The sequence below is a fragment of the Calonectris borealis genome, chromosome 11 (genome assembly GCF_964195595.1).
Source record: "Calonectris borealis chromosome 11, bCalBor7.hap1.2, whole genome shotgun sequence".
Classification (NCBI taxonomy): Eukaryota; Metazoa; Chordata; class Aves; order Procellariiformes; family Procellariidae; genus Calonectris; species Calonectris borealis.
The window spans coordinates 15151063-15178747 of NC_134322.1; the positions used below are offsets into that span (position 1 = coordinate 15151063).

The 27685-nt window shown below is 39.0% G+C and overlaps 1 protein-coding gene across 6 annotated transcripts; it reads right to left on the bottom strand.

Annotated features, from left to right (window-relative positions):
* Positions 1-332: 332 nt before the first annotated feature.
* Positions 333-27638, bottom strand: RAB27A (RAB27A, member RAS oncogene family). 6 transcript variants are annotated; one of them, XR_012675234.1, is made up of 10 exons: positions 17182-17265; positions 15083-15196; positions 14052-14179; positions 11795-11831; positions 9662-9834; positions 7918-8003; positions 7064-7167; positions 6170-6293; positions 1197-3455; positions 333-538 (listed from the first exon to the last, which is right to left on the bottom strand). XR_012675234.1 is itself a non-coding variant. In XM_075160134.1 (10 exons), exons 6-10 carry the CDS (start codon positions 9812-9814, stop codon positions 3257-3259), a joined length of 666 nt encoding a protein of 221 aa, XP_075016235.1. In that variant the 5' UTR covers positions 9815-9834; positions 11795-11831; positions 14052-14179; positions 15083-15196; positions 17182-17265; positions 17584-17819; the 3' UTR covers positions 333-3256. The 6 variants fall into 6 exon arrangements, 5 of the variants coding, with proteins under 5 accessions (XP_075016235.1, XP_075016231.1, XP_075016236.1 ...); XM_075160134.1 differs by adding an exon at positions 17584-17819 and having other exon boundaries at positions 333-3455; XM_075160130.1 differs by having other exon boundaries at positions 333-3455; positions 14045-14179.
* Between the last annotated feature and the right edge of the window lie 47 nt (positions 27639-27685).

Consider the following 27685-nt stretch of genomic DNA (forward strand, 5'->3'; position numbering starts at 1 on the left):
CCCAGATGCAGCTGGCGTTCTTTGCCACAAGGGCACACTTCTGGCTCCTGGTCAACCTGCTTTTGAACAGAACGTCCATCCCCTTTTCTGTGAAATGTTTTTTCAGCCAGTACTACTGCATGGGGTTATTCCAACCCAGATGGAATACCCAGCCACACTTGCCCTTGTTAAACTTAATGAGGTTTAGTTCAGCTCATTTCTCTTCCCTGTCAAGGAACCTCTGAATAGCAGCTGTGCCCTCCAGCATATCATAACCTACCTGGTAATCTACACTGCTCTTGATGGAAGCAGCTATTCTGAAAAAATCAGGCTCCTTACCTTTGTAGAAGCAGTAGATTTTACAAAATGTATTTATTGATTCCCTTTGCTCTGAACATGCTACACGCTCACATTAGCAGCTTTCTGAATGTCTTATGAATACAGAAGTGTTGCCTCTATTTTCTTCTATGGGTTTGAGCTCCTTCTGGCATCACCCAGGATGCATCAGCCCCCCATCCGACTGGTTTGGTCAGTGCCAGAGGGTAACATCAAGAAGTACCTAGGCCACAGAAGAGAACTTAGACGATTTGAACTAAAAAAACCATAACGCATAGGGACCGTGCAGAAGGACACAGACTGATACTGAACTGGGACAACAGGAAATGTTACAATTCAATTCTACAAATGCTGACAAGGTTCAGATCAGGAATGTTTAACTATTTTATATTAATAAGAAACCCTGGGACAAAGCATTATAATGGAAATCCTTTCCAAAACTTTGTTCCATTACAGATCAACATTTTCAGCTGACACTGGATAGAAACAACTTTTTTTGAAGTAAGCGTTTCTCATCACATGAGAATTCTTCATTTGTTTGTTTTTTTAAAACCAGTGCTAGACTAGTAAGAATAGTGTGATTCACTGTCAAGAAACATTTACCATGATTTCTCATGAGAGCTAAAAAGGGAACAAAAGTTTTGTCACAGAATAATTCAAACAGATAAATCTTATGCCACATTTCAAAGGCTGACATCAAAGCAATTTTATGTAGACTCTCTTTATACAGTAAATAGTTACATATAATATGCACGACAAAAATATGACAGTTTCAGTATTTATTATTTAATATCCAATTTAAACATAAGTATTCAAAAGGAAGTATTTTTATACCATTTCAGCAGTCACTTAGCTCAGTAGTTGGTTGCAATAATCCTTACTGTTTTCAGGAACTGGATGGAGCTATAAGCATAAAAACTCCCATTAAAGTTAATGCGTGACAAAATTCCACTGCAACCCTCTGAAAAGCAAAGAGTTACATTAAAAGAAATACAGACACTGAAGTACATTGAAATGTATCGTGTCCTACAGTAGCGTTTGATACTCTACTGGTCAGAAACATGATGGTAACTTTAAAAGGCACTCTGAGTTAAACTACAGTAACTCCGGTCCACAGGGATTTTAGAATCTTGGTATTGTATAGTAGAAAAACCCCTATATTTATTCAATATAAATTGCTTTAATCTCTGTTCTAGCCCCAGAGCAGTCAAATTATATTGCACTTTTAAAATATTCTGCGTAGGCTGTGATAAAAATCTAATATTTACATGTTGTGTTTGTTAAAGAACAATGCATTACTTTGTAAAGTATTTTAAGAACCAAGTTTTAACACTTATTCTTGCATTATTAATATAACCAGAGGCTACACCAAATATGGTTTTTTTTTTTATTAGCTCCTATTCTAGAAACAATTTTGGTCCTTCAAAAAAATTTGCTATGCTGCAATTCATGTTCACAGCTAGTATCAATGTTTGCCTGAAATTGCAGTAGTTAGAATATTTAAATAAATAAATATTTAATTTCTAAAGAAGTAATAGCTATGGAGTTTTGTAAACAAACTGCTGTGGAAAGTCTGTAAAAAGACTCAATTTGGCATGTTATGACTTTAATTGGCAATACTTTAGAGTTATACAATCTCTGCCAGTGTATAAAACAGTTTGGTAGGCACATCTTATAAATCAGTCTGGAAAAAAAGACCCAAAAAATACTTATTGTTCCTTAGGTTGTATGAATAAATAAAAATGATCAAAGTAACACGATCCACTGAAACCAAAATTGACATTTATGTGATCCGTAGGAGGAAAAAGAGAAAAGCAACTCTATTCTTTTTTAAATACAACCTAAAGGAATACAAGCCATAAATGAATATATGATAACCAAGATATACAAGACACAAAGGCTGGCAGAATAAAATGAGCATTATGAATTTATAGAAATACTGATCTAGACAGAACTGGTATTTTAGCTGCATTGCACCAGAAGACAATCATCATTCATTTTTCAAACCAAAGTTGAAGAAACATTCCAAATCTGTGTTTGGTAAAACAAATTCAGCGCAATGCACTAGCTCTGATGAACTTTTGCTGACATCTAGGTTGCCCTACATTCCGTTAAAATATGAGTGGTAACATAAACAAAACATAACAACAGATGTACAGTTATGCCATTTACATACAAATATATGTATATGCACGTTTTAGAAATTCAAATGATGTCAGGAGGTCTCACAGGCTGTGTTGGATATATTTTATATAGTACAGTTGTAGTTTACACGTTCAATTTCATGACATGTCCAAGTGCTCTACATATGCACCCCTGTGCTTCTCTATACTTTTTTATTCTATATAGAATAGCTTTCTTTTGGTTTTCATCACTAAAAACTGATGGTTTGAGAGAGCAAGGAAAAGCTACTCGCAGGCTTTTGTGGAAAACACAGGATTTACTCCTTAAGATTGTTATTGATTGATGAAATGATTAAACGTTTCTGTTCAAAACCAAGAACCATGTTGGTAAGCTTGCTGTTAGTAGAGATTAAGAGCTGTCAGAATATCTAATTTAAATGCCTAGTCTGTATAGTTAATGGAGCCTTCAAAGGGCAATTGAAAATCCTTCAGTTCAGTAACCTACCCTTTCTCATTGCCCATACAGAGAGATGTTTCTAAATTTGGTAATGAAAATTCCTCTCCTTCCCTTCCTTCCAAAGTAGAGAATTAGAGTAATATCCAGTGCTACATCAAATTAAACCTCTGTCCCATCACTAATAAACTGCATACCTTGCAAGCAAAGGTCAATGTAGTTTGAGAGGAAAAAAACAAAAACTCGTATCAAGAATTAATATAGCTCATTAAATACTACACAATGTGATTTGTCCATAAGTTAAACAGTTAAGCTGCAACTGTACTATACTTGAGCATATACATTAAACTTAATTGTAACTGAGTTAACAGCCACATTTGCCTTTTTCTTGCTCCTCATTCAGTTGTTCTGTAGAGCTGTGCCCATTGGAGCGCACCACCCCTTCTGGGATCCAGGATTTATCCACACACCGTTCCATGCGCTTCATTATGAGGTCAAGCAGGGTTTCAATGGCTTTGCTTACATTATTCCCATTAGCTGCACTCGTTTCAAAATACGGTATTCTGCAGAAGACAAAACCCACAAACTTACATCACACAGTTTATATTCATAGGACCAAAACCAATGCATGCCTACTGCCACATACTTAGAAATCACACAAACACGGTTATTGCTACTCAACAGCAGAAAGACACTAAGTGGTCAGTGGTCTGAAATGCAAAAGAAATTTAATGAAATGGCTGATTCTGCAGGTAGGGCAGAAGGATAAGCTTTAATTTATATCATGGAGTCCACAATTTACAGAGGCACTGTAACTGTAAATGTTACAGTGTATATGTAAAATAACTTCCCAAAGTTATGCTCCCGAGGTCCGTTTTTTTCAGCTCCGTTCCCCACAAGAGATGCAATTACTTTATATGGCCTTGTGTGCGTAAGTGTTCTCCTTACTGATTTCTATCTACATCAGCTAGGGTGTCATTGCAAGAGCGGGAATGCTAGTATGGACGTAACCCTGCAGGCAAGGCAGTAAAGACTCCTAATGTGGTACTCTTTTCACTACAAAAGGTGACTGTTTCTTCTGCTGACACCTCAACTATAGACTCTCTTACACACAAAAAAAAGCCCCACTGCTCAGACCACCTATGTCTTTGTTAAAAAAAGGTTTCTGGGCACCTTGGTATTGAAGGTATTGAAAATACACAGCTAGTTTTCATTATCGTTGTGGGTCAGGATGTTTCAATGGCGGGTCTGGAGGCTTTTGACCTGTGCTCAGCGCTCCCCACAGGGTCGTGCTGGCATGGCTACGGTAGTGTCACTCCCCAGTAACGACCGAAACAATCACTTCATAATTTTAAGTATTTCTTACTTAACTTGCAAGTTAAGCAAGACCGCATGAGCAGTCAAAAATATTATATTACTGTCTCAGTGTGTAGGTTTCCTGCAATCGTTTTCAAAATATATCACTTACCAGTACAAGGCCTTTCCAGAGAGAGAGCATATTCACTATCTCACACACTTGTTACCAGAAGACCGTTTGCTGCAGCAGGATTTATCTTGCTTCCCCTCAGGAGCATTTGGGAAACTAATTGACTCCTAGCAGCTATCCTGTCTCACTTCTACAGGGCAGAGAACTTTGTAACTGCCTACAGATTGAATGTGATCTACAACTTTGACTTTTAGTGACCTATTCCTAAATTAAGTTGGCATTTTCAGCCACAAAGATAAACATTTCATAAATTATTTCCAGAAGGTGAAGTCTCATGCAAAGAGATCTCTTTCAAATCTTTAAGAAATGGCTACATGCCATCTGCTGCTGTTCAGAAGTTTTTGCTCCTTCACAAGCAGCTGGTTAAAGTACCAAATGCACTTGCTGTTGTGTGTGTGACAGGGACTTCAACCACGCATTGTCACAGGTGAACAAAAAAGTAAGAAGGTAATACTGCACTAAACCCATTTGTCTTTAATAGACAGTTTGCTCCTGATTTGCCTCCAATGACTCTTCAAGGTCAAAGAAAGCTAATTTGTGACTATGTGATAGGAAACACAACAGGACTAGACCTGCAGAACTTAGCACTGAGGACCTAGTGTTCATACTATGCATGTTTTGTGGGCTTTATTTTGGACCAGCTCTAATCTAGTCCCTCAGACTGAATGCAGATTACTGGTCCAGTTTAGTTTTCAGCTGAGAAGGAATCCAGTTCGCATGCTAGAAAGCTGCTCCACTGTGTGAATCAAACCACAATAAATGGACCAGAAGATTTGCTGCAAAAGTGCACCTCTGATCCACACTGAAATGCAAATGTAATCCAGAGATGAGACCCATGGAAGAGTTAAGGGAGTGTAAGAGTACTATGGGATTAATTAGTATTTGATAGGAACAAAGATTTCACATAATTCCGTTAGGGATACATGACCTGTGCCTGTAGGGAAGGGGAAGGGCAAGGCTACCCTGTCTTCCTGCTGGTCTGACTTGGTTTTCAGACTCCTGGGAGTCTCTGAGAGTGCGATGCCTGCAAGAAAACACTGCTGACCCCTTTGAGGCTAAGTCACTAAGAATTCACCTAAGGTACAGTCCTAACAAAATGGCTTGAACAGTTGAAGGAAGATTGAATGGGGAGGGGCCAGAGAACCAGGGAACGTGGTCTGGGCCAGAACTGCTCTTCTGTGGGAACCCAGCACTCTGTAAGCAGACTGTCCAAATGCCGGTGAATGGGTCCCAAGGCTCTCCAAGAAACTGAGGCCGCATGCTTCCATGGCCCTGCCAGAGACAACGGCTACTCTACAACAAACTTTTGTAAAACAACTCAGCTTGTAAATTAGGATATCATTGCTTGGTATTATTTTTGTTTTCCCTAAAATCTGATGTGACACTCATCACCTCACCAAATGCTCTTTCGGATTTCACTTTTTAAGAGACCTGGGTTTTCTGTGCCCCATAGAAAGCCTCACCACAGGCAAGAGCAAAGAATTAGACCACCATCATTCCCTGCCTCTCCAGCTAAATTCTGTCTCTTTTCCAGAATGTTTGTGAAAATTTACTTTGTTTACTGCCAAGGAAAGAAGAAGTCTCCAGTGCAAGGTTATTGCCATACTAAGTATGAATTTTTAGGCAATGCAGAAAACATTAATCTCTGACAGAAAAAAATATACCATACTAGCCAGTTAAGCATTCTAAAATGCTTATTCTCACAATAACCTTTCAGTATACAGAAAAGGCATTATAGAAAACATTTCATTCTGCTTTAAACACAGCAATAACTGGAAGGAAGTTACTTACCCATATTTTTCTGCAAGTTCCTTAGCCTCTTCTTCTTTCACCATTCTTTGGTCTTCCAGATCACTCTTGTTTCCACATAATACAATGTCAGGGTTTTCACAATATGCATGCATTTGTAGCTGACCTAACAGCAACAACACGAATAGGGGTCACAACTTACTGTCACACATAAAGCTCACTAAAAACACTACCACATTTCAGGCGATACAAAGTTCTTCAGGAAAACGACTCTTTGAAAGACAGAAAACAAGCATGTTCTCTGTTATCTCACAGGACTTCTGCTATTGCACTAAGGAGCCAGAGAACAGGTGGACATCCACTATCATGTACCCTGTGAAAAAGCCAGGGAACAAGCCAGGGAAGTAGAAGACTGAAAAAGTTAGCACAGAAGCTGTGTATTTGTAGCTTAAAGAGTTACGCTCACCGAACATCTTCAGTGAGCTGCCAGGAAAGGATATGCTTCCATTTCCTGATGGATGATAAAGTTTTGGAACTCCTTCGCCTAGATACACCAGCCTAGTAACATTTGCCTTCCATTAAGTTTTATTGACAAAGCTTCAGGTGAGTCAAAATAGAGTTTTGCATAGGCTTTCCACACACTTAAATTACTGAATATCACCAGAGTCAGGGATATGATGTTCTCTCAGCTTGCTTTTATATAGGTTAAGATTCAAGTTCAGTAGACAAAGCTGAATTTCAGGTAAACGCTAGAAGCCACTACTAGCAGCTATTACAGTTTTGAATGCAACATTTACTTTCTTTTACTGAGAAAGCTATAAAAAAACCAGTATTTTCAGTTCTATTTCTCAGTGAGACTCCGTATTTACAAACATAACCCCCTCCCCGCCCATGCAAAGAAAGAAAGAAAAAAGAAAGAATAAAGAAATGCCATACTTATCCAGTTCCTGACATTCAGAAAGCTTTGCTCATTTGACAGATCAAAGAGTAGAAGAAACCCCATGGCATCTCTGAAGAAAGCTGTTGTCAAGCTACGAAACCTAGACCAGCAAAGTGAAATTAGTTGGCTCATCTGACAAGTTACTTTGAAAATATAACTGCATAGTCATAAAACTGAGGTAACTTAAGGCTGAATTACCTAGAATGAAATAGTCATCATAATTGTTTTGCTCACGTAGGGACTGGATAACAAGAATTGCTAACATTACTATGGCCTAATCAAGGCCTAAGGAAGTCAAGGAGCATGACAGCTTTAGATAGTGTCTTCTACTATAAAGCATGACTTGATCAAGATTCAGAAATTAAAATAAGAATGAAATTCAAACTTCTAACAGGAATTTGTCCCCTATACACATCAGTTCTTGATTTTAAGACTATGAACTACTAGGATGCTAGTCTTTTGATGAACAAATAGAAAAGAATCCTTTGAGGTGATTTCATCTGTTCCCAAGACCTCAACATATTTACAGAAATTTAAAGAAAACTGAAAAAAGAAAAGCTTTAAAAATACCTATATGCATTGGCCATGAAAAAATAAACTGAAAGTTTCCGAAAGACAAAAAGGAACAATTACAGTTTTAATGTTCTACAGTTATAAATTACAGTTGTAATGTAATGGGTATTCATAGGAAACTTTCCATCACTGTTAAAATTAAAGTAAGTGCACTTTCCCATCTCGAGTCATACAATTAAAATGTAACAATCAATAAAGAGAATTCATCTACTCAGTTCCATTTGCATCTAGCTTGATGACAACTGCCTTACTTGCTAGGTGGGGGGGTGGAACATACCTTTCCTGCCCTGCAGTATCCCAGAGCTGAAGATGTATCCTCTGTCCTCTGCCACCAACGCCATCTGGCCCATTGGGTCTATACACCTGTAAAAGGTAAATTTGCAAGACGGAGTGTTAGCAGTCCAGTCTCTACAGAACACAAAATAACTGACATTTAAAGTCATTAAATGCAGCAAAACTAGCATTGCCGATTCAAAGATCCCAACTACAACTCAATCCCTCTGCTTTATAAGACAAAGGTAATATAGGTTGCATTTTAATTTTGCATCCAACTGAATATTTAAAAATAAGGGTAAAAGTGAAACCGGAAAAAACAGTATCCAATAGATTACGGACCCCAAAAGATATTTAGAGCGGCCATTAAGTTTCATTAGGCAAACTTAATTTTAGTATTTTGATTTTTCTATTTTTTGCTATTATCTTGTATCATGTTCAAATTAAAATGTAATTGTAAGAAAGCAACAATCGGATCATACAATCTGGCAATAAATTTGTACCACTAACAGAACCTCATTAGCAAATAGAATATACTCATAAAGACATCTCTTATAAGCTGCCAAAAGATTGCTGAAAAAGAGCTGAGGGTAGATCTTATCATATCACATCTTAAAAAGCAGAAATTGGATGATGATAATAAAAGCTGAAGAGTTTACTCAGCGTGAAAATATAAATACGGGCATCAGTTAGCTTTGGAAGGATCAGATAAAAATAGACTCATTTCTTGTTTAGAACACTTCATGTTAGGTGTTGTTCTTTACCTTCAACTGTCATTATACCTGAGATTACCAGAGCTACAAACATTACCTTTAGAGACACATAAACTTGCTGATTTGTGGATTTTATGATTCAGGTTGAGAAACCTAAATCTTATCCTGAGTTATCAAATATGCTGTAAACCCACCATGTTTACTATCCTACAAAAGGAATACTAACTTATGCAAGAGACCGGGTTTGCATTTCACAAAGATATTTACTCCTTCCACTACTGTGGTAAATGTCATCCATCAAAATGGATGCACAATGCCCATTACCCCATCTGGACTTCTGGGCACTTGGCAAATCATCAGACTACACTGGAAGGCATTTAATACTTCTACATAAGAATGAAAAAAACTTGTGCCAACTCAATTTCTCAGTGCAGTAAGGACTAGCATCCAATTGGCTATCATGCTCAGCTTCATGTCAAAAGTACATTTGCCTAGTTTAATAACAATTCAGGGGTTACTACCATATTTTTCACAATTCTCTAGTAGTGGTAACGGCTTGGAAAGCCAGATCAGCTCCATTTATCATGCTATCCCATTTCATTCACATGTTTTAAAACTGTTTTAAAATCAACATTGCAGTCTTTGTTCATTAGCCATTTCAGTTCACAAACAGCAAAAACATTTTTACTACAGCCCAATCCTTCCTCATGAAGGGAGTTCAACAATAAAAGTGCTAATCCAGGTACTATGTGCACAACTCACAGAGTAGATACACTTGCTGAGCAGTAAGAAGTGGTCGCTTAGAATCAGCTCTTCTTACTTTAACTTTGGGGGAAATGGGGGGATGACAACACACAACAACAACAAAAATAACCAGGTAAAATGAGATTATTTCCTTGTCACAAGATTAAGTACACAACAACTACTGATTGCATGCCTACACATAAGGATCAGCAGGTTAGATTTTTAAAAAATAGATTCTAGCCATCACCAAGACAAATACCATTAAGTAGCACACGGTTTGTGAAAACTCACCACTCTCTTTTCCCGAAAGTCAATGCCCACCGTTGTGATAAATTTGGAATTAAATTTGCCATCCGTATATTGGTAAAGAAGGCTGGTCTTTCCTACTCCAGAATCACCGAGTGCTAGAAATTTTATGAGGTAATCATAGTCCCCATCAGACATAGTGAGAATTCAGGAGACACCTTAAAAAGCAAAGCAAAAAGGATTAGTTAGTAAACAACTCTGCCAAGGCTTCTTTTGACAAATGTTTAAAATAAAAATAATTATTTGAACCACAAAGTATCCAGCAGTGGGACCAGTTCTGTACTCTTATACACTGGTTTCACCTTAAACTCTCAATTATGCCAATTACCAATATCAAATTCAGCTGTGACTGAAAAACTGCATAGTTAATTTTACCACATTCCTCTTATTACAAAGAGAAGGCAACATAATTTTAACTTCTTCAGGAAAGACTGAAAAATCAAGGTCAAAGTATTCAAGATATCTGGAACATGAACTGCAGAACTGTTTTTAACCAGCATGGAAGCTGGCAAAAGCTACTTAAACGTACCAGCAATGCAATTCTGACCTCACATTCACTGTGACATTATTAACATATGCAAAAAAATTTTTTTTTCCAGACTGCCTACTATAGTTAAATAAAAATGACAAAAATTTTCTATTAATAGCTATTTTTCAGTCTTGAAAAAGTTTTTTCATACCAGGAGGAAAAATAACCAAGCAACATTTTGTGGTTGTTGTTGATTTTGTTGGGGGGTTGTTTTGTTTTGTTTAGAGGACCAATTTTCAAAGTTTTAAAAGTTTTTATCATGATGCTAGTTAATCATTTAAACTAAATCTTGATTCTGAATTGCCATTAAATAACACACACGTCTTCCCGTGGCCCATACACATTTAAGAAATTTCTCTCTATCCTTTTTGTGCCTTTGAAAAAATAACCATATTAGTTACAGTCTGATCAAAGTGCAGTAACAGCTAGAATGTATAACAAAAATCACTGGCAAATTTCATATATACTAGAAAATATGACGTAAGTGCACTAGTACTTTCCTGTTGAGTACTTACTAAGCCTCTCTTCCCCCAAAACAAACAGTAGAGAGTTGCCTTATGTTGTTTTCAAAGAAATGAACATGAAAAGATAAGCCTAAAATAACCATTCTAAAAGCAACTAAAAGTGGCATTAAATTGCCTTTTGTGAAGGAGGGAAATAGATACCAAAAGACAAAAAATAAGATATATGATGAAACAAAATACTAAAAAAAGGAAAATCTGCTGTTTTAGCTGTAAATAGTTATTTTTGGAACTATCTGTAGCTTGAACTAGATAAAATTATTAATTTTAAGTCAAACACTACAGTAGTTTGCATCAATGGCAAAACACCAATTCTTTTCTTGAACAGCAACTCACAGCTTGAGGTTTGGAACAAACTCCGTATCTCAAGTACGTGGGCATCAATCACCACCATTAAGCTAAAACCATAACTATCTTTAAAGCTTCAACTTTATGTTAGTACTGCTCCTGGTTACAAGACAGAACTGTGATTAGCTGACTTAGCCATGACTGGACTCACCGCGATCAAACGCAGATGACGGTCAGATTTACACCCAGATACTCTCCAACTGAAGAGTCAGTGGAAAGCATCTGACATTTTTTTGCCATTTGCAGTTTTGAAGTCTCCCTCTCCCCAGCCAAAGCATATTTTACAGTATGCCCTCACTGACAGTAAAACCTCGCAGGAAAGGGGTTTTAGGTGACAGAGCTCACACTCACTACCACACCACAGCCAGCTAATTCACTTTCCACTGTTGTGTTTTAATACAAAGTTTTGCAACAGAGCAAAAGATTGAAACAAAAAACCCCGCTATAATAGTTATCAGTGAGCTTTTTACATAAATACACCACAACTGCAGGCCTGCATCCACCACGCAGGTCTGTAGGAGCGGTATGTTCAAATGAGCAAGTGGAACAGGCAGCCACACACTGACATAAGAACATTTTTAGAAGAAATTAAAAGTCCTGATCCATTAGACACACTCACACATAGCAGCAAAAGGGGGTTTGGGGTTATTGTTTCGTTTTTTAAATCCTCCCCCCTGTTAGGGAAGGAAAAAAAAAAAACAGTAAAATCAGATCGCCTACCTTGTAGCTCTACAAAGGGTCTTTTCATTGAAATGCACTAGAAGAAAGGGAAAAAAATATTTTAAAAAGCAAACAAGGAGGTTTTTACTAAAGACTGGATTTGATTTAGACTTCCATCTCTTATATGGTGTTTTTTTTGCCCTCAGATTTCTCCAAGGGCAAAGGGCTGTGTAAGCTCCCTCTCTACTCAAGTACATGTTCTTTCAGCTTCAATACCCCTAAATTAATTGCTGCTTAAAAAGGCTTAAATGCATATCTTAGGGCCAGTATATTATACAAAAACAAGCTAGCTTCATGTCTTTCACTATGCAGTCCAACTTGTACAGAAGTGTTTGCCTTGTCTTGTTGGTATTTTGTTAGCTATTTTGTATATAGAACATACTTTTAATAAAAGATACAAATGATAGAGCCACCTAATCACTGCTAATTTATGTTGTAAGAAAGCTAATTTATCTTGTACCCTATGCAAGGCCTTATGGAGGAAGAAAGGGCGCTACAGCTCTTACTTGGAGCTGTAAGAAACTGTTACGGTTCAGCTGCACCCTTCCACTGGACAGAGCTAAGTGAAAGCTCTGGTTAAAACAGAAAGGTCAAGGCTAGACCTCGGGGAAGTACAACCTAAAGGTATTCCTAGTGTCATATCTGATTTGTAGCATATCTGTTTGGACAAACACACCACATCACTCGGACCACTTAAACCTTAATTCTCCATATGGTTGGTAACGAATGCAATTTGCAAATGACTGATAGAGGACTAGGAGCCCTTCACAGGAAGGGCATAAAAATGCCTCCTAAAGGATTTGCTTGAAAAGGAAATTTTCTCCTTAGGCTTTTGAAATGCCCACACCTTTCACTGCACCCATCATGTCAATTATTCAAGTATCTCCAGGGAGTGGTCCTTGTGAAACTCTGCACAGTTAACCTATCATTGGAGACATGCAAAGAGCTATTTTCATAGCAGTTTCAAGCCCTGTCCTCCTCCCTGTACAAATATTTAAAAAGTGATCTCCACCCTCTACTTCCGAGACCTGCAGTCCTAGGGCCAAGACACATCCAGCTCCACACAACAGAAATAAGAATATATTCACAGCAAAGTATATTCATAGCAAAAACTGCTGTGGATTTTTTAAATAACTGCTCTGTTACTATAAATCCATCCCATTTTTTCCTTCCCATTTTTCTTTTTTTAAAATTAGGCTTTATAGCTTCACACCTTCCAGTCTTTCCTTCCACATTTCTATACCTCGTATATCAGGACAGTGGGAGGTAGAAAAGGAAGAATCAGAAAAAATTGGTGATACAGTTAGAATTCATCAGGTCACCAAAAGAAAAAACAACTGAATTCATTTTAGAATAATCATTCCCAAATCTTGCTTCTAAGAGTAAGAACTCCTTGGCTGAAAAAATTCACTGATGGACAGAGTTTTAAGCTCCACATCAAGCCCTCCAGGGTTTTTGCCTTTTGTAAACCCCTCCTTGAATCCTTGCACTTCGCCTAGCATGCAGATGGACAGAGGCTATGAACAAGTGCTAGGAAAACTCCACTGGCCTTTTCCATTGCGGACAGGACCCCCACAGCCATCACTTAAGCTGTGCCTGTACAGCTGCCACTCCAAAGCCTCCACATACGCACACGTCCAGATCATGGCTTGCCAAGAAGGGATGCTCTGCAAAGCAAGTGCTGCTTTTGTTCAGTGGATTTCCTAGTCTAAGGTACTTTCACATTAACAGGCATCAACGTTAATAGGCTTGTATTTTTGCCTCCAGGACACAAATACCACAATCCTATTGTGTGATAAAACATTCAAGACTATGGCATTGTTGTTCCTGAATAAATTAAGGAAATTGGCTTGGCATGCAGGATTTCCCCTGTGCAGTATGGGGACAGGGAATATGATTTCTTAACAAACTGGCCTTGCACAAAACATGCAACTCCTGTGCTGCTACAGAGCTGATGGAGGGGAGGAAGAAGGAAGAAGGCACAAAGAGATGAATAAATGAAAACACAAGCCAAAAAAAAAAAAAAGCATTGAGCTGCAAATAAAAATGTGTACACACACACACAGTGTAAAATTCAGGAAATTTGAACATGCTCTTAATCAGACAGTCCTCAAGCACATCAATTTAAAGTAAAGTATACCACTTACCCCAAACTCTGCTAAAGGAATAGTTAGGGCACACTGGAGATACTACTTCCAGTAGGAATATTTTTCTAGCACCACCTCTTTAGCACACAACCAAGAGACTTACGCGTCACCTGTTTGCATTCATGTTGATGGGTGCTCAGAGATAAAGAGGTGTGCCTCATGTCTCCATGTCTATGGAAGGTGCTGCCTGACAGCACGGCTGGGAAGCAATTACACAGTTCACATGTCCCATTTATTCCTAGAGGCAAACAGCATTTCAGAAGAGATTTGTGCATGACCTACCTGGGAGCAGATGTAAAGTACCTGCTAAATCACCCACACACCTTACTACAATTACATCGTTCCTAGTAAGTGTTTTCATACAAAAATGTGTTAATGATGGAGTATATGGATCACAGGTGTCCAGTTCCATTCATAGCTTTACATTCTCTCTCACATGTAAGGAGGATACAGCAGTCTCAATGCAAATTGCTGTTTTCTTTCTTTCTCTCTTGTGCAGACTCAAGGACACTGCGCTGCCCCATAGGTACCATGGTCAAAGCCATCTTTACCAAAGAAGAGAAAAATTACTCTTTGGCAAAGACTGGAACATACGGTATTACATCTGACATGACTTCAGACCACACCTGCAACACCACCCCATTTCGCAGAGAAGCAATACATATTTAACAGAGGAAGCTTCTGTGGGGTTGGGGGGTCCTCCCCACACTACATCACCTAGCCAGCCCTCCCAAGAGCAAAAAAGCCACTATTCTGTATGAAACTACTCAAATAAAACCATTTGTTTGACTCAGCCCACTCTTCCCCCTCATACCAAATGAAATGACTCTCTGTACACGAACTCAGACATCACCCCAGCATCCCAGATCTGCAGTGCAGCCAGCCATAAAGCCAGTGACTAACATGGTAGGATATACCACACAACTATAAAGAGACAAACTAATTTGAATTTGCCAAAACACAGAGACTAGATCAATAATTAATTTATATTTTAAGGTACCACAGGATTTCATCACATTATCCTTTTGGGGATGGACAGCAGGCACTCAAGGGTTACAGTTAACTTTTAACAGTGTCCACCTTCTCCAAGTGTCACTCAGCTTTCAGTTAGATCTTATAGACAAAGACAGACAAGTTGTACCTTGGCCTTGCCTTCTTTGCTCGGGAGAACCAGACCCCCCTGGAATAGTGGGACATTCACTAGGCTGTGTCCTAGAGGTAGGAGCCAAACTGCAGTGAAGTCTGCACATTCCTCCTGCAACAGAGATCCAGCCCTCAATGGATGGAGGGAGCGCAGTGAAGGGTTACATCCCTTGGCATCTACAGGCAACAGGCATAGATGTGCAATAGGCAAAAAAGCTGGAGTCTGCTTAAGAAGGTTCCACTGCATTCATATATAATCGAGCCATATTTGTAAATATACTGTGAAACAGTCAATGCTGCTTAGTGTTCAAAAATGCTTTGCAAATGAAGGTTTCCCCAAATATGGCTTTATTCTTAAAAAGCAGTTGAGACTGCATGCTTATGATTAAAGAGTTGACATGGGCATCGGGGGAAGAGGGTCCAAATCCCACACAGACAGAAAAGGAAAATACTGCAGGTCTCTCAATGGACAATGTGTAAATACAAGTAGATGGTAATAATTTGTACTGGTTTGATCATTCTGCAAGTGCAAGTAAATTCATACTAAAAAAGCTTCTCACCAGGGCACTACACAGACTTAAATAGTTGTTTTATACGTCACCTGATCCGTTACAGAAGCAGCACTGAGAAAGCGATCTGGACCTCAAAGGAATACGTTCGCTAATCCTGTCATACCAGCACTCCCGTCACACTACAGCAAAGCAATAACCACATTCTTGCCTAGTGTGGGTGAAGCATAGCAAACATTCTCACCCTGCTCTAAGGCTTCAATAGCACCCTAACGCTTGCAAAACTCGTCACCATCAGATACTTGCCAGCTCTGTCAAAACAAGGGACAGAGAGTTAAACAGTGTTCCTACTTAGTCAACACTTTATTAGAAGTGCCTTTGGCTAAAAGATGCCAGATATGTACAAATGTTACATAAACAAATTATGACAACAATTTTCTATAAACTCAAGTAACTGCTATGCTGGGGGAAGAGAGTTAATAAATAAGCACTTCACCAAAATATTCTGAGCTGCACTCTTTTTTCCTCATGAAAATATATGACCTGGCTTGCTTTAATTTTGGCCAAAATGACACTTTCTGTGACTTCTGCGACTTTTCTGTAATGTAAATAACAAGAAGGAAAATACGCCTTCCTCTCACAAATGAGAGGAAGAGATGCAGTTGCTCTGAGCATTTATCTTTTGGTTACTCTCATTTGCTTTACTTGACATTTCACTGTTATGATTTTTTTCGTTTCAACTATAGAGGAATTCTAAGGAATTGTGGGATCAATGTCTAAGGATTGTCTCTTTCCTGGAAGGATCTAAGTCATTTTAAGGGTGATCAGGATACATACAGGAGTCTGCAAAAACACATGCGAACAAATAGACTGCAAGGCTTTAGCTTCCAAATGCTGATGTCACTTTTATCTCAGCTGAAAATGCTCTAGGACACTTTGTAAGCTGTCAGCATTGCTAAAACTGCAGAATTTTGCAGAGCAAGAAGAACTGACAGGCACACAAAGCACTCTGAGAATGAGTTATAATGGCAGATGCAAGGCATAAAATCATGATCCTACCCAGAAAGGGGGCACAAAAGGGGTAAGTGAAGCAACAGGTCTGCAGATGTGGCGAGAACCTTGCACAACAGGCCGAGCAAGGAAACAGCAGATTCTGGATTTCGTTTCCAGACAGCCAGGGGAAACTGGGAATGGAGAAGCCAGGAAAGGAAACAACAGTTAGTTTTGCAACTACAACTGCATTTCAGCATAACCAAACTACCGAAAAGGAGGCTGAATTTCAAAGAATGGCTCAGTTACATAAAGGAACGAAAGGCAGCATGGAACTGGAAAAAAATGGAAAATAAAACCAGGAATGTTGCAGGTGCTACTCCAACATCACCCATACTGAAGGATCTCTCTACAGTTTCAACTTCGCTGCAAAAAGCACAGCAGGATCTCTTTTACCTCATCAGTTTCTAACAGTTTCATGCTTCATGATAAGAAAATACTGTAGATAAATAAAGATTTGCAACAGTATCTGATGAAAACAGTTGAACTCCCTGAGAGGACCTGTCCCCCTCCTGGGATCTTTTGCCTCCCAAGTTACCTCTTTGAACTCTCATCAGAAGTTGCTTTCAAGTTGTAGCAGTGAAGCAAACGTCTGTACCATGTGAATAAACTCCAGAGTAGACTGGGAAAAACAAAGCAAAGATTTATTTTTTTTTTTAAAAAACAACTCCATACTACTTACTCCTTCCTCAACCATTCAATTGTTCCTCTAATAAATACATTAAGCCACAATGCCTTACAAGTTAACATGCCATGCTTTTTCACTAACTTATAAACACGAAATTCAGAGCGATGCCCAGCATCCTTCCTTGATGTGACAATTCTGACTGCTTTGGGACCCAGCTCATAGCTTACCCACAGCCTAACCTTAACATTTATAACACATCACTACACTGTACCTCTCTTGACAGTATCAAGGAATTATAAATGACAGTCTTACATAGATTTCCACAGTGTCCAACTCTTTCAGTCAACACAGGAGCCACCAGGATTTCACCCACAAAGCTGGTCGTATTCACAGAAGGAGGGAAATATCCAGAAGTTTGCCCACCCACCCATTCAGCAACACTTCCAACTCCAGAAGGGCACGGAAAAAGAGTACGCTTCTATTTCTGCCCTCAGAAATAGTCACTGAAAGATAAAGGAGAAGATAATAAGAATCACAAAGGGTCATAAGAATTGAGCATTTCTTTAATGAGTGTTTGGGTTTTCCTAGAGATTACAAAAATCTCCAGCAGACAGCTAGAATAAGCAGACACATGAAAAAGCAGAATAAAAGGAATAAGAAAAGGTAAAAATCTGAAAACTGAGAAAGGAAGCAATTTCATATATGCAGTTAGAATATGAATGAAACGACATCTCAGAGAAAACATGTGCATGTACTCATGCTAAAGAAAGTATTACATTTTATGCTCTGCCTATGTGGGCGATTCAGTAGGCTGCAATACACATTACTCAGGCCAGGTTCTTTGTTTAAGCCCGTTAAAGCACATACTGTGAAGAGCCAGCGGAAAATATTTGCGGCTTCTTTAAAAAAAATTTTTTTTTTTTCCTCCTCCAGGGCAGGAAAGTTCTCAGCTGCCTTTGTGGTGGTGCATTTCCCCCCGGCCTCTCCTGGGCCGCTCCACGACCTCAGGAATTCCCATTAGGCCTTGGCCTTTGTATAAAGAGTTGGGCCGTTAAGCATCCCTGGACCATCACTTGCATGGCGAAGATGGGGAGTGGCACTGACCATACCAGGAATTCCGTTGCCTGGCCAAGGTGGGGAATGAGAGTGGGAATAGTTCATCATCCCCTGACAGCCTTGGAACATCCCTTACCTGGATCGTAGCTCGAGTGGAACGGTACCAGCGTTACTGGAATTTGGAGAATTTCAGTAATTACCGACCCGCATTGTGGCCAGGATGGAAATTTACCGATGACTAAAGCCAACCATCTCGCGACCCTATAAACAGCGGTCCTAAGTGAGGCCCTTTGAGCTCTCCTGGACCACAGCGGGCTGCAACCAGCATCTCAGAGCTCACGAACTTTCAAGTTTGCGAAGTGTGGAGGACCGTTGCTGACAACAGGATCTGGGCCGAAACCCTTCACTCCTTGAGGCTCAACGCCTGCCCACTGAGAAATGCCAAGACATTTGAAGTGAATATTTTACCAAACTTGAGGGGAATTTTTAACAGGTATACCTTTGTACCTTTGTGCCTGTGTGTGTGCGTGTATGAATTGATTTAGGTACCTGATAATTATAGATTCGAGATGGTAATATTTAAATCACTGTTGTGATTGTAGTAAATTCTATTAACTCACTTGGTAAATGTTAAATCAGTCAATGATTAAGTGCTGCTAAAATCTTGTGATTCACCTTAAAACTGTGAATGAACCTTAAACAGCTGCTAAACACTGATATAAACCATTGACCAAGTCTGGGACTAGGAGTGGATCCAGCCGCACCCAAGCTCCATCAGGAGCTTAGAAAGCAAGAGTGTCTTCTCTGAACCTCTTGACTCAATGGAGAGTCTCCCTTACCCTTTGGATCTTCGGTCTCTGTATAAATCATTCTAGCTCAATTCTAACTCGATTTTTCCTTTGTATATTTCATGCATATAGTAAGTGATAGAGTGAACCTTGCTGTCGAACTTTTTTAAGTCACACTTTTATAAATTCCTATTAAAACCACTTTTTGCTAATACCTTTGACGGTGATTCTTTAAGCGGCCTCTAAACCACTCATTCGCGACAGCCTTCCACTTGTTTTGTAGGACACATACATGGAATACAGATAATGCTTCTCCAAAAGATCACAGCACCAAGCTTATGAAGGATACAAGATACATGCTGCATTAGAGGGAAATAATCTGGCAAAAATAAATTATCATGATTAGGTCAATTAAAAGTCTATGGAGAAGGTCAGGCAACAGACAACCTGAAGATACCTGCTAGTCACTGTTAGATAAAAGTGAAATTCACACAAATATGATACAAATGGGACTATAAAATAGAATGCATCATTCATCTAACATGATGTGGGCAAGCGTACAAAGGGGTGAGGCAGGAAAGAATTTCAGTGCAGAATTTAATCCATCTTTTCATCCTTTGGGTTGGGAAATATCTGCTTCTCTTGTTTTTCATAGAAGATAAACTCTTTTCCTTGCTAACTCTGGTTTTTGATCGGAAGATGCAACAAAAGTTACTTTTTTTTGCAGCTGCTGCCATTCTTTAGCATTATTGCTTTTCTGTAATATTGTGATCTGTCCTTATTTTTGGTGCAAGTTACTTGATTTAACTCAACAATAAATAACAGAGGGTCACAGTATATAGCATTTCCTACATTTGTTCTGGCTATTTATTCCTCAGGAAGTTAAAAGTTTTCTCATTACTTAGATGACCCAAAGATTTTTAAGTCCATCAGAAGTTAGTCTGTCTACATCTGCCAAATGAAAACAGTTAACCACAAGGCATCGCAGCCTTTTGGAGCAGGGCTGATGTGTCAGATCACACTTTCAGCCACCAGTGAAAACATCCTGTTCCTCAGAAAACTTCCTGGTTATCAAAGTTATTGACTGAACAACTGTCCTGGTTTCGGCTGGGATAGAGTTAAATTTCTTCCTAGTGCTGTGTTTTGGATTCAGTATGAGAAGAATGCTGATAACACACTGATATTTTCAGTTGTTCCTAAGTACCTTGTCAAGGACAACTACCCTCTGCTACCAAGCTAGACTGGGAGGAGGGAACACAGCCAGGACAGCCAGCCCAGCTGGCCAACGGGGTATTCCATACCATGTGACGTCATGCTCAGTATATGAATGGTAAGCGTGATCCAGGAAGTACTGGTCGTTACTTGGTTATCGGTCAGTGCGGGTGGCGAGCAATTGCATTGTGCATCACTCATTTTGTATATTCTATCATTATCATTATTATTTTCCCTTTTCTGTTCTATTAAACTGTCTTTATCTCAACCCACGAGTTTTTCTCACTCTTACCCTTCTGATTCTCTCCCCGTCCCACTGAGGGTGGGGGGAGTGAGCAAGCGGCTGCGTGGTATTTGGCTGCTTGCCAGGTTAAACCATGACAACAACTGATCAATATCCATTTCTAATGAGCTGGAAAATCCCTATTATTTATGAATATCGGGCATGACATTAGGAATAATAAGTTTTTTGTGGAAATATTTAATCAGAAGGGTTTCTTAAATGGATCTAGCAAAAAGGGCAAAATTAAATTTTTAGTTATCTGTGGCAAAACAAGGGAAACTGCCAGTTGAGAAAAACCCTGTCTAGTAACTAGAAAAGGTTATTCCTTCTACTCCTTAATCTCAAACCCAATGTGATTGGACTTGAAATACAAGGGACAGTCAGAGATGCTAAGCAGGGAAGTGGTGCACATGGACGGAGATGAAAGGATGTATCTAGATTGATAAAGCTGAGGCTCACAGCTAGCATTCACCTCTCCCAAACTTTTAGAAAATCATAAAACAATGACATAAGCATCCTTGCAGGTGCCAAGCTCACTGGGTCTGCTCCAGATCTTCTGGCAACCACTGAAATGTGGAGACAGTCAGAGCAGTGCAGGCTGGCAGCATGACACTTCAAAGAAATTGAGAGATGGGTCAGCTGTGAATGATCTGCTCTTAAGAGGTCTCAAAAAGAGACTGAGCCTTTGTTTTCAGAGTCTGTAATAGCTACAGACTGAGAGAGATATTTCCAGGCAGGATTTTTTAGTAAACATGTCTGGAAATAGTAAGCATATGTGATGCTTCCATGTTTCAAAAATGCTATGAAAAGGTTAGAAATAACTCGCTGAGAATACTCTGGGCATAATTTAACTTGTCCATTACATAATAAAATACCACTTCTGCCTGAAATAGAGCCAGGCAGTATTCAATAGGCCACGACCTGTTCGCTTCAAGAAGTTACTAACATGCAACAGCAAAGCAGAAATCTTGATCTGTGACAGCAAGACAGTCATTTTGGAGCATGCTTGTGGCTCAAAAGTTTCACTCTTAAACTCTTCTAACAAAGCAAAGCTAAAACTACAGGGTGGTTTTTTCCCCCCGCAAGAATTGAAAAACAAGCCCACACTTTCAACAAGTCACTGAATCTTCCATTTGAACAGCTCCAGAACTGCAGCATGTATTAACACTGTCCAAGCTTTCTATTGAGGCTCTGCAGTCTGCCAAAATATTCAGACAGTGCTTTGGCAAAATGTTTGCTTCAATTCGTATCCTAGCACGGCTTCTTTTCTAGAGCCTCAGGGAAGGGATAATTCAAAAGAAGCACCGATTAAGCGGGCTGAACCGCACAACACAAAGCTTCCATTCAAGCAGCCTGCTGTTTTTCAACCTTTATCTTGCTACTCTGATCAGAATCCCGTATTACAGTATGAATGATAGTTAAATCTTGATATACAGCAAAGACTGCTCAGATAAATGGCACAGCAAACTAGAATTTCTTACACTAATTCTTGTCATGGAGGTACGCCTGAGCCCTGCAAGGAAAGCAAAAAGAATCACAAGTCTAATGCCACAGTTTGCCTATACTACTTACTTTAGTTATTCCCGGATAGAGGGAGGGCCCCCAGATGGCTGCAGAGTAACACCCCTGGCTGAAACCTGGCAGCTGTTGCCACTTTTTCATGAATTCTTTCTTAACATTTCAGGCAGACATACAGTGTCCTCAAGTTTCACTTTAACTGACCTACAGTAACAGGCAACTTCCTACCTCTCCCCCCAGAAGTCTTCAATTAAAATTATTCTTCAGAATGTTTCTGCTATAGCTAAGAAACAGCTTAGCAGCACCGAGCTTACAGAACAACCACCTCTATAACCCAAGTTCCAGAAAAAATATGCAAAGTTATTCTAAGAAAGTAAATTGCCAGTCAGACTGCTCTAATTGATCCAAGCAGTGCAAGTTCCCTGTAGAAAACTGTGTCAGGAAAATGCATATGTAGTTGTCATACCACAGTGGATTCAGACTGCTTTCTTGACTTAACACTAAGTATAAAACTTTGCATACTTATGAAGAATTCAAAAATCTCACACAAACTGACAAATCAACTTCATAAAACGATTTGCAATTTTTTACGTTCTACATTATGACTGAGAAAGGCATCAAACCTCTGAAATGAAAAACGGGATATAAAGAGTAAGTAGATATGAAAGAATCAGTTCACCTACGCACTTCTGTGCACAAGTCACAAGAAACTGGGAGTATGCAACGGTACTGTCCAACAAGAGTTTCTATTTGAAAAGACTCATTAAAGTAAGCGCTGCTGTTTCACCTTCTGTTAGAAGACTGACTTTGGCTTGCAGTGTTTGGTTTGATTTTAAACCAGTGCATATGATTTCCTACAGAAAGAAATAAAAACCCAGTAATGTGATCCAGTAAAAACAAATTCAGTATGTGAAAAAAGAAAATCTCAGCACTAATCAGTACAGCTGCAGTGTCTATAGTGGACCTATGCTAACAAATATCAACCCACTCACTCCCAGAAAACTCTCACCTCACCAGGATCCCAGTTCTGCTTCTGTTGATAACAACAGTTGCACCTTAATGCATCAAAACTGAATTTTTGTAAAGAAACTTTATCCCTATGACACAGTGTTTAAACAAAATTCAGAAGCAGGAGGAGCTTTATTATTTCCTAGTTATGAAGCCAAACATTTTAGACCAAAGAAAAGTTACTCTTAACTTTTGCTCCTTAAAAAGTTATTTCTACTTCCCTTTGACTGGAGCTCATTTCCCTCATTCCACTAGGATATATTCCAGGTCTTTTTCCATTAACTGCTTTCAAGATTTTTTTAGTTAATTCTTTAAATTTTGTATAGTTTCAGAATTTTTGTGGTCTTCTTTTTTTCAATTTATATTCTTAAAGGCAAAAAAAAATTACAATTTTTCTTTGATGCCATTCTTTGTGACATGTTTAAAGAATTCCAGCTGAATTAGATTCCTAGTTTGTCTTTACCAGGCTTAATTACTAAGGGTGTTTTGTTTAAGAGAGTGTTGTAAACGAAAGGCATGCTGCCAAAGAGCAAATATACCGAAAACCACTGGGAGCAAGGTGAGGGAAAGTGGGGCAGCACCACATGCTAGAATATTGTTTTGCTCTATACAACAGAATCCCAACATTATCAAAATTTAATCCTCAAAGAACTTAGGCTATTAAAAATCACTACCCTAAAAAGTGCTGGAAATTGTTTCTGTAACACACATTCAACATGCACATGTAATGCAGTAATTGAAAAGCATTATATAAATTACAATGAAGCAACTATGACAACCAATCCATCTGGCACAGCACAGAAAAAAACCACTAAATCAAGCATCAATGCAAAAATCCTTCCTCCCAGTTATTTTATATAAGCTTTTTCACACACTGAGGATGTCTACAAGGAAACAGCAAGAAAACATATTTATTTAACTACATTTATGAATTTGTCACTTCTTTCTCATAAACACAAGTCAAGGGGTGATGATCAAGACTATAAAAATCATCTTAAGATACTCTATGCTAGACATCAGTTAAAACCCTGGGAAAGCCTTGTGACCTTCCCACAGAAGTGGAGGAGAATACTGTTTTCTGTTCTCTGAACAATTCCTCCTTGGTTACTTACAGTCCACAAAAACCGGAGTTTTGGTTCATGATTAGAAAAACACGGGCAAACACATGGGCTAGAAAGGATGCCTGATTGCAAATTCATGCTTGGGGTGGCAAGGAATGACCTAGTCAGATGGGCTCATACATTTTGAGTTTCTTCCAGAGAAGATACAAAACACAGTAATAACATCCCACCCCCATATTGCCTTTACCATAATTAATTTTAAGGTTGAAACCATTACTATATGATTGAACAAGGAATGTGAACTAGATGAGCTCTCATGGTTCCTTGCAGTCCAATTTCTTTTGCTAATTAAAAATAACACACTGTGCAACACACCATTTTTATTCCTTTTATCACCAATACATTTAGTATACATGAGAACAAACACGGTGCGCAACCCAGTTAAAAAAACCACCATTCTAAAGGACTGTTTTATTAAGTGTAATTTATCTTTATATGTTAATGAGAACACAGGAATAAATAGAGGGGGAAAAAGTTCAAGCAGTACAACATTTAAAAATACCTAGTTACTTTGTTCTGTATTATGAATCGTTATTTGTGCAGTACAGTTTACTATCAAAGGTCTAACTCCACCTTCTAACTGTAGAATAAGTTTGACTTAACACAGCAGGAAATGTAGGCTGATGACTTGGGCCCAGAAAGGGCATCTTATGGTTACTGAATCCAGACACTGGTCACTGCAATCATGTATTTTAATCTTATTGATAAGCTTATCCAGGTTTGTCTTTAAACCTGACCGATTTCCTTGCAAAAAGCAATGACCAAAGACATACCAAAAAGCTGCAGTTTTGTCATTTAAACCCAAAGCCTATGTTTTACATTAGGCAGTATACTTCCCAGTTTTAAGTTTACTTTTCCCTTTAGAACATGAGGATGCAGCAATGCTGAACTGTCTCTCAGAATCAAAATATTTCAGGCAGTTTGTCAAAAGTACAGCAACATTGTTTCACAGCTCCTAACAGAGGAACAGTTAGCATACAACAACTGTCAGCTCAAGGAAAACAATGTAATAAATCTTATGAAAATAAATAAAAAAGAGAAAGTGTTTACATACCTATGCTTAACAGCTGCAAATGGATCTGTAGTTTTCCAAGGGTACTTCAGTGACGAGTTTCCTGACACAGTTCAGATCTCTTGAATACCATAGTCAGGCAAAAAGAGACGTTTCTCATCTACAGCTAGTATCAGCAGAGAAAGAAAATAAAAACCAAACAGTATAGTTCAGAATAATAGCTCTAAAATTCGCACTGACATGCCAAGCTGCCAGCCCCACAGAACCACCCTACCCACCTAATTACATTCAGCTGCTTGTCATGTGGTCTTGCTGACTGATCAAGTGATCTCTTTTCCCCTTAAAACTAAGCAACGTAGTTAACTAGATCTCCCTAAACCAGGTAACAAACATTGAGCCTTTGCTCAAACTACTGACCCTCCCCCTTCTTGTCACAGGGAGAGGAAGTTGCAGTATGTTTCATTCCAAAAAAATAGAATAAAATACAGCAAACACAGTAGTCCACTATAATGAAATACAGTGAGCAGCAAATGCTTGCAAAACCTAATGGAGAATTTCAGTTTTGAGCCTGTTTTTATTTTATGCCTTTACAGACAGCAGAAAAAAGTTACCGATAACAAAATTGACGAAGACACCTGAGTGAGACCACTTGAGAAGGAGTTGGAAGGATTCGGGCGGGCAGTGGCAGCAGTACCCGGGGCTTTGTGGGCATCCATGTCCAGCCCCTACTGCTGGAACCACTTCTGATAGTAACAAGCTCCAACAAAAGACAAGAGTTAAGATGTTGCCAGAAACTTTCTGAACAACTGCAGCTAAATCTGCAAGCCCCCTCCTCAAACCTGAGAGACATATGCAGACATTTTACACATCTAATAATTTCAAGGAAATAAAGTTACTGATTTAATATGTAAACCAACTCTTCCTCAACAACAAGTCCATTCATCAGGGCCCGTTAACACAGACACCCAACAAGCAAGATTCATGTCTGGCCACATTACGGCACTGGTGTCTGCACCAAGGCACTCGCTGGACAGAGGTCCCTGCGCTGGGTCCAAGGGATAAGAAAAGAACTGCGCAGCCGCCTGCGGTCACCACGAGGCCTCGTCCCCTCTCACAAACGCTCCTGACATTACAGATGCTAACAGCAGAGGACTGAAAGGTGTGGACAAAGTGAGTTTTGCACTCACCATGTAAGATGTAGGAGATGTGAGCTTTTACAGAAGATGGGTCGCCTTGCACAACCCTTTCTTGTCTCAGTTTCTTTCCTCACGGTGTTTCACAAGCAGAAAAGTAAGAAAGCAAATTAAGAACGTTTCTAAGACTACTCCCCAGTCTTATAATTTAAGAAGTGCTGCAGACAGCCTGCTACAGCATTTAATGTATCCTTAATGCATTCCTCTACCAGTAATGAAAACAACTCCACAAGCTCCTTAATTCACTTGTCTCAACTATCTTGCCTCCTTTCCTGCAAATCAAAGCAATTTTTATTGCCCTTTCCCCAGAGAACATTCAAGTTCTGTTATACTGGCAAACAACTACCTGTGGTGGAACGCTTTTTCATGCCCTACTTTAGCATTTGTACAGATTTAACTAAAATCCTTTTCTTTGACATTTTGTTACAGGTTATAATTTTTAAAACTCTACCCATTCTTGGCTCATTCCAATCTATAAATTTCACCACAGTTTCAGAAGAATACAGAAGTCCCTTTTTTACTCCCACATGCAATAAAAAAGTTTGTGTTCAATTTTCAGCAACGTGAACACTTGTAATCTTTAACTGCTTCCCTGATCAATACCAGCGCATTTGCTTACTGTGAAGAAATATTCAGACCACAAGCACCCAAGAATTTCTGGTAACTGCTCCAGAGCACAGAAGGAGGAACAGGATAAGAAGTGTTGACAGACAAAGCAACAACTCTTTTGCCGTGTTGCAAACAGCCTGGGGGGTGGCTACACATGTTGAACACAAACTGCCTATCTGGAAGTCTCAACCAGCAATGTAAATGGAGTTCAAGCTCTTCCACACAGTAAGATTTTTGCTATCTTTGAGGGGAAAGCAATTCATAAATAATTTCCAGACTTCAGTTTTTGATTTCAGGACAAAACGAGGCTTCTTAACTTTGCTCTTACCAACCTGGTGTGAGGGATACCAACCAATTTCCACTTCCCCCTTCCAGGAAAGGGTTTTAGCCAAAACAGTAAGACTTTGCTAGGAAGGTACAGCTGAAATAAAGCTTATTTTCTGAGGGTGAAGTTACATTGATTTCAAACTGCAGAGTTAGTACCAAAACAGAGGGCCTCAGTTTACAAACTGGTTGAACATCAATGTTTGGTTATTTAAAGTATCTGTTTTTAAATAAACACATTTGCAGCATCTCAGCAAATGCTGCACAAACAGCTGAGCCAACCCTACTGT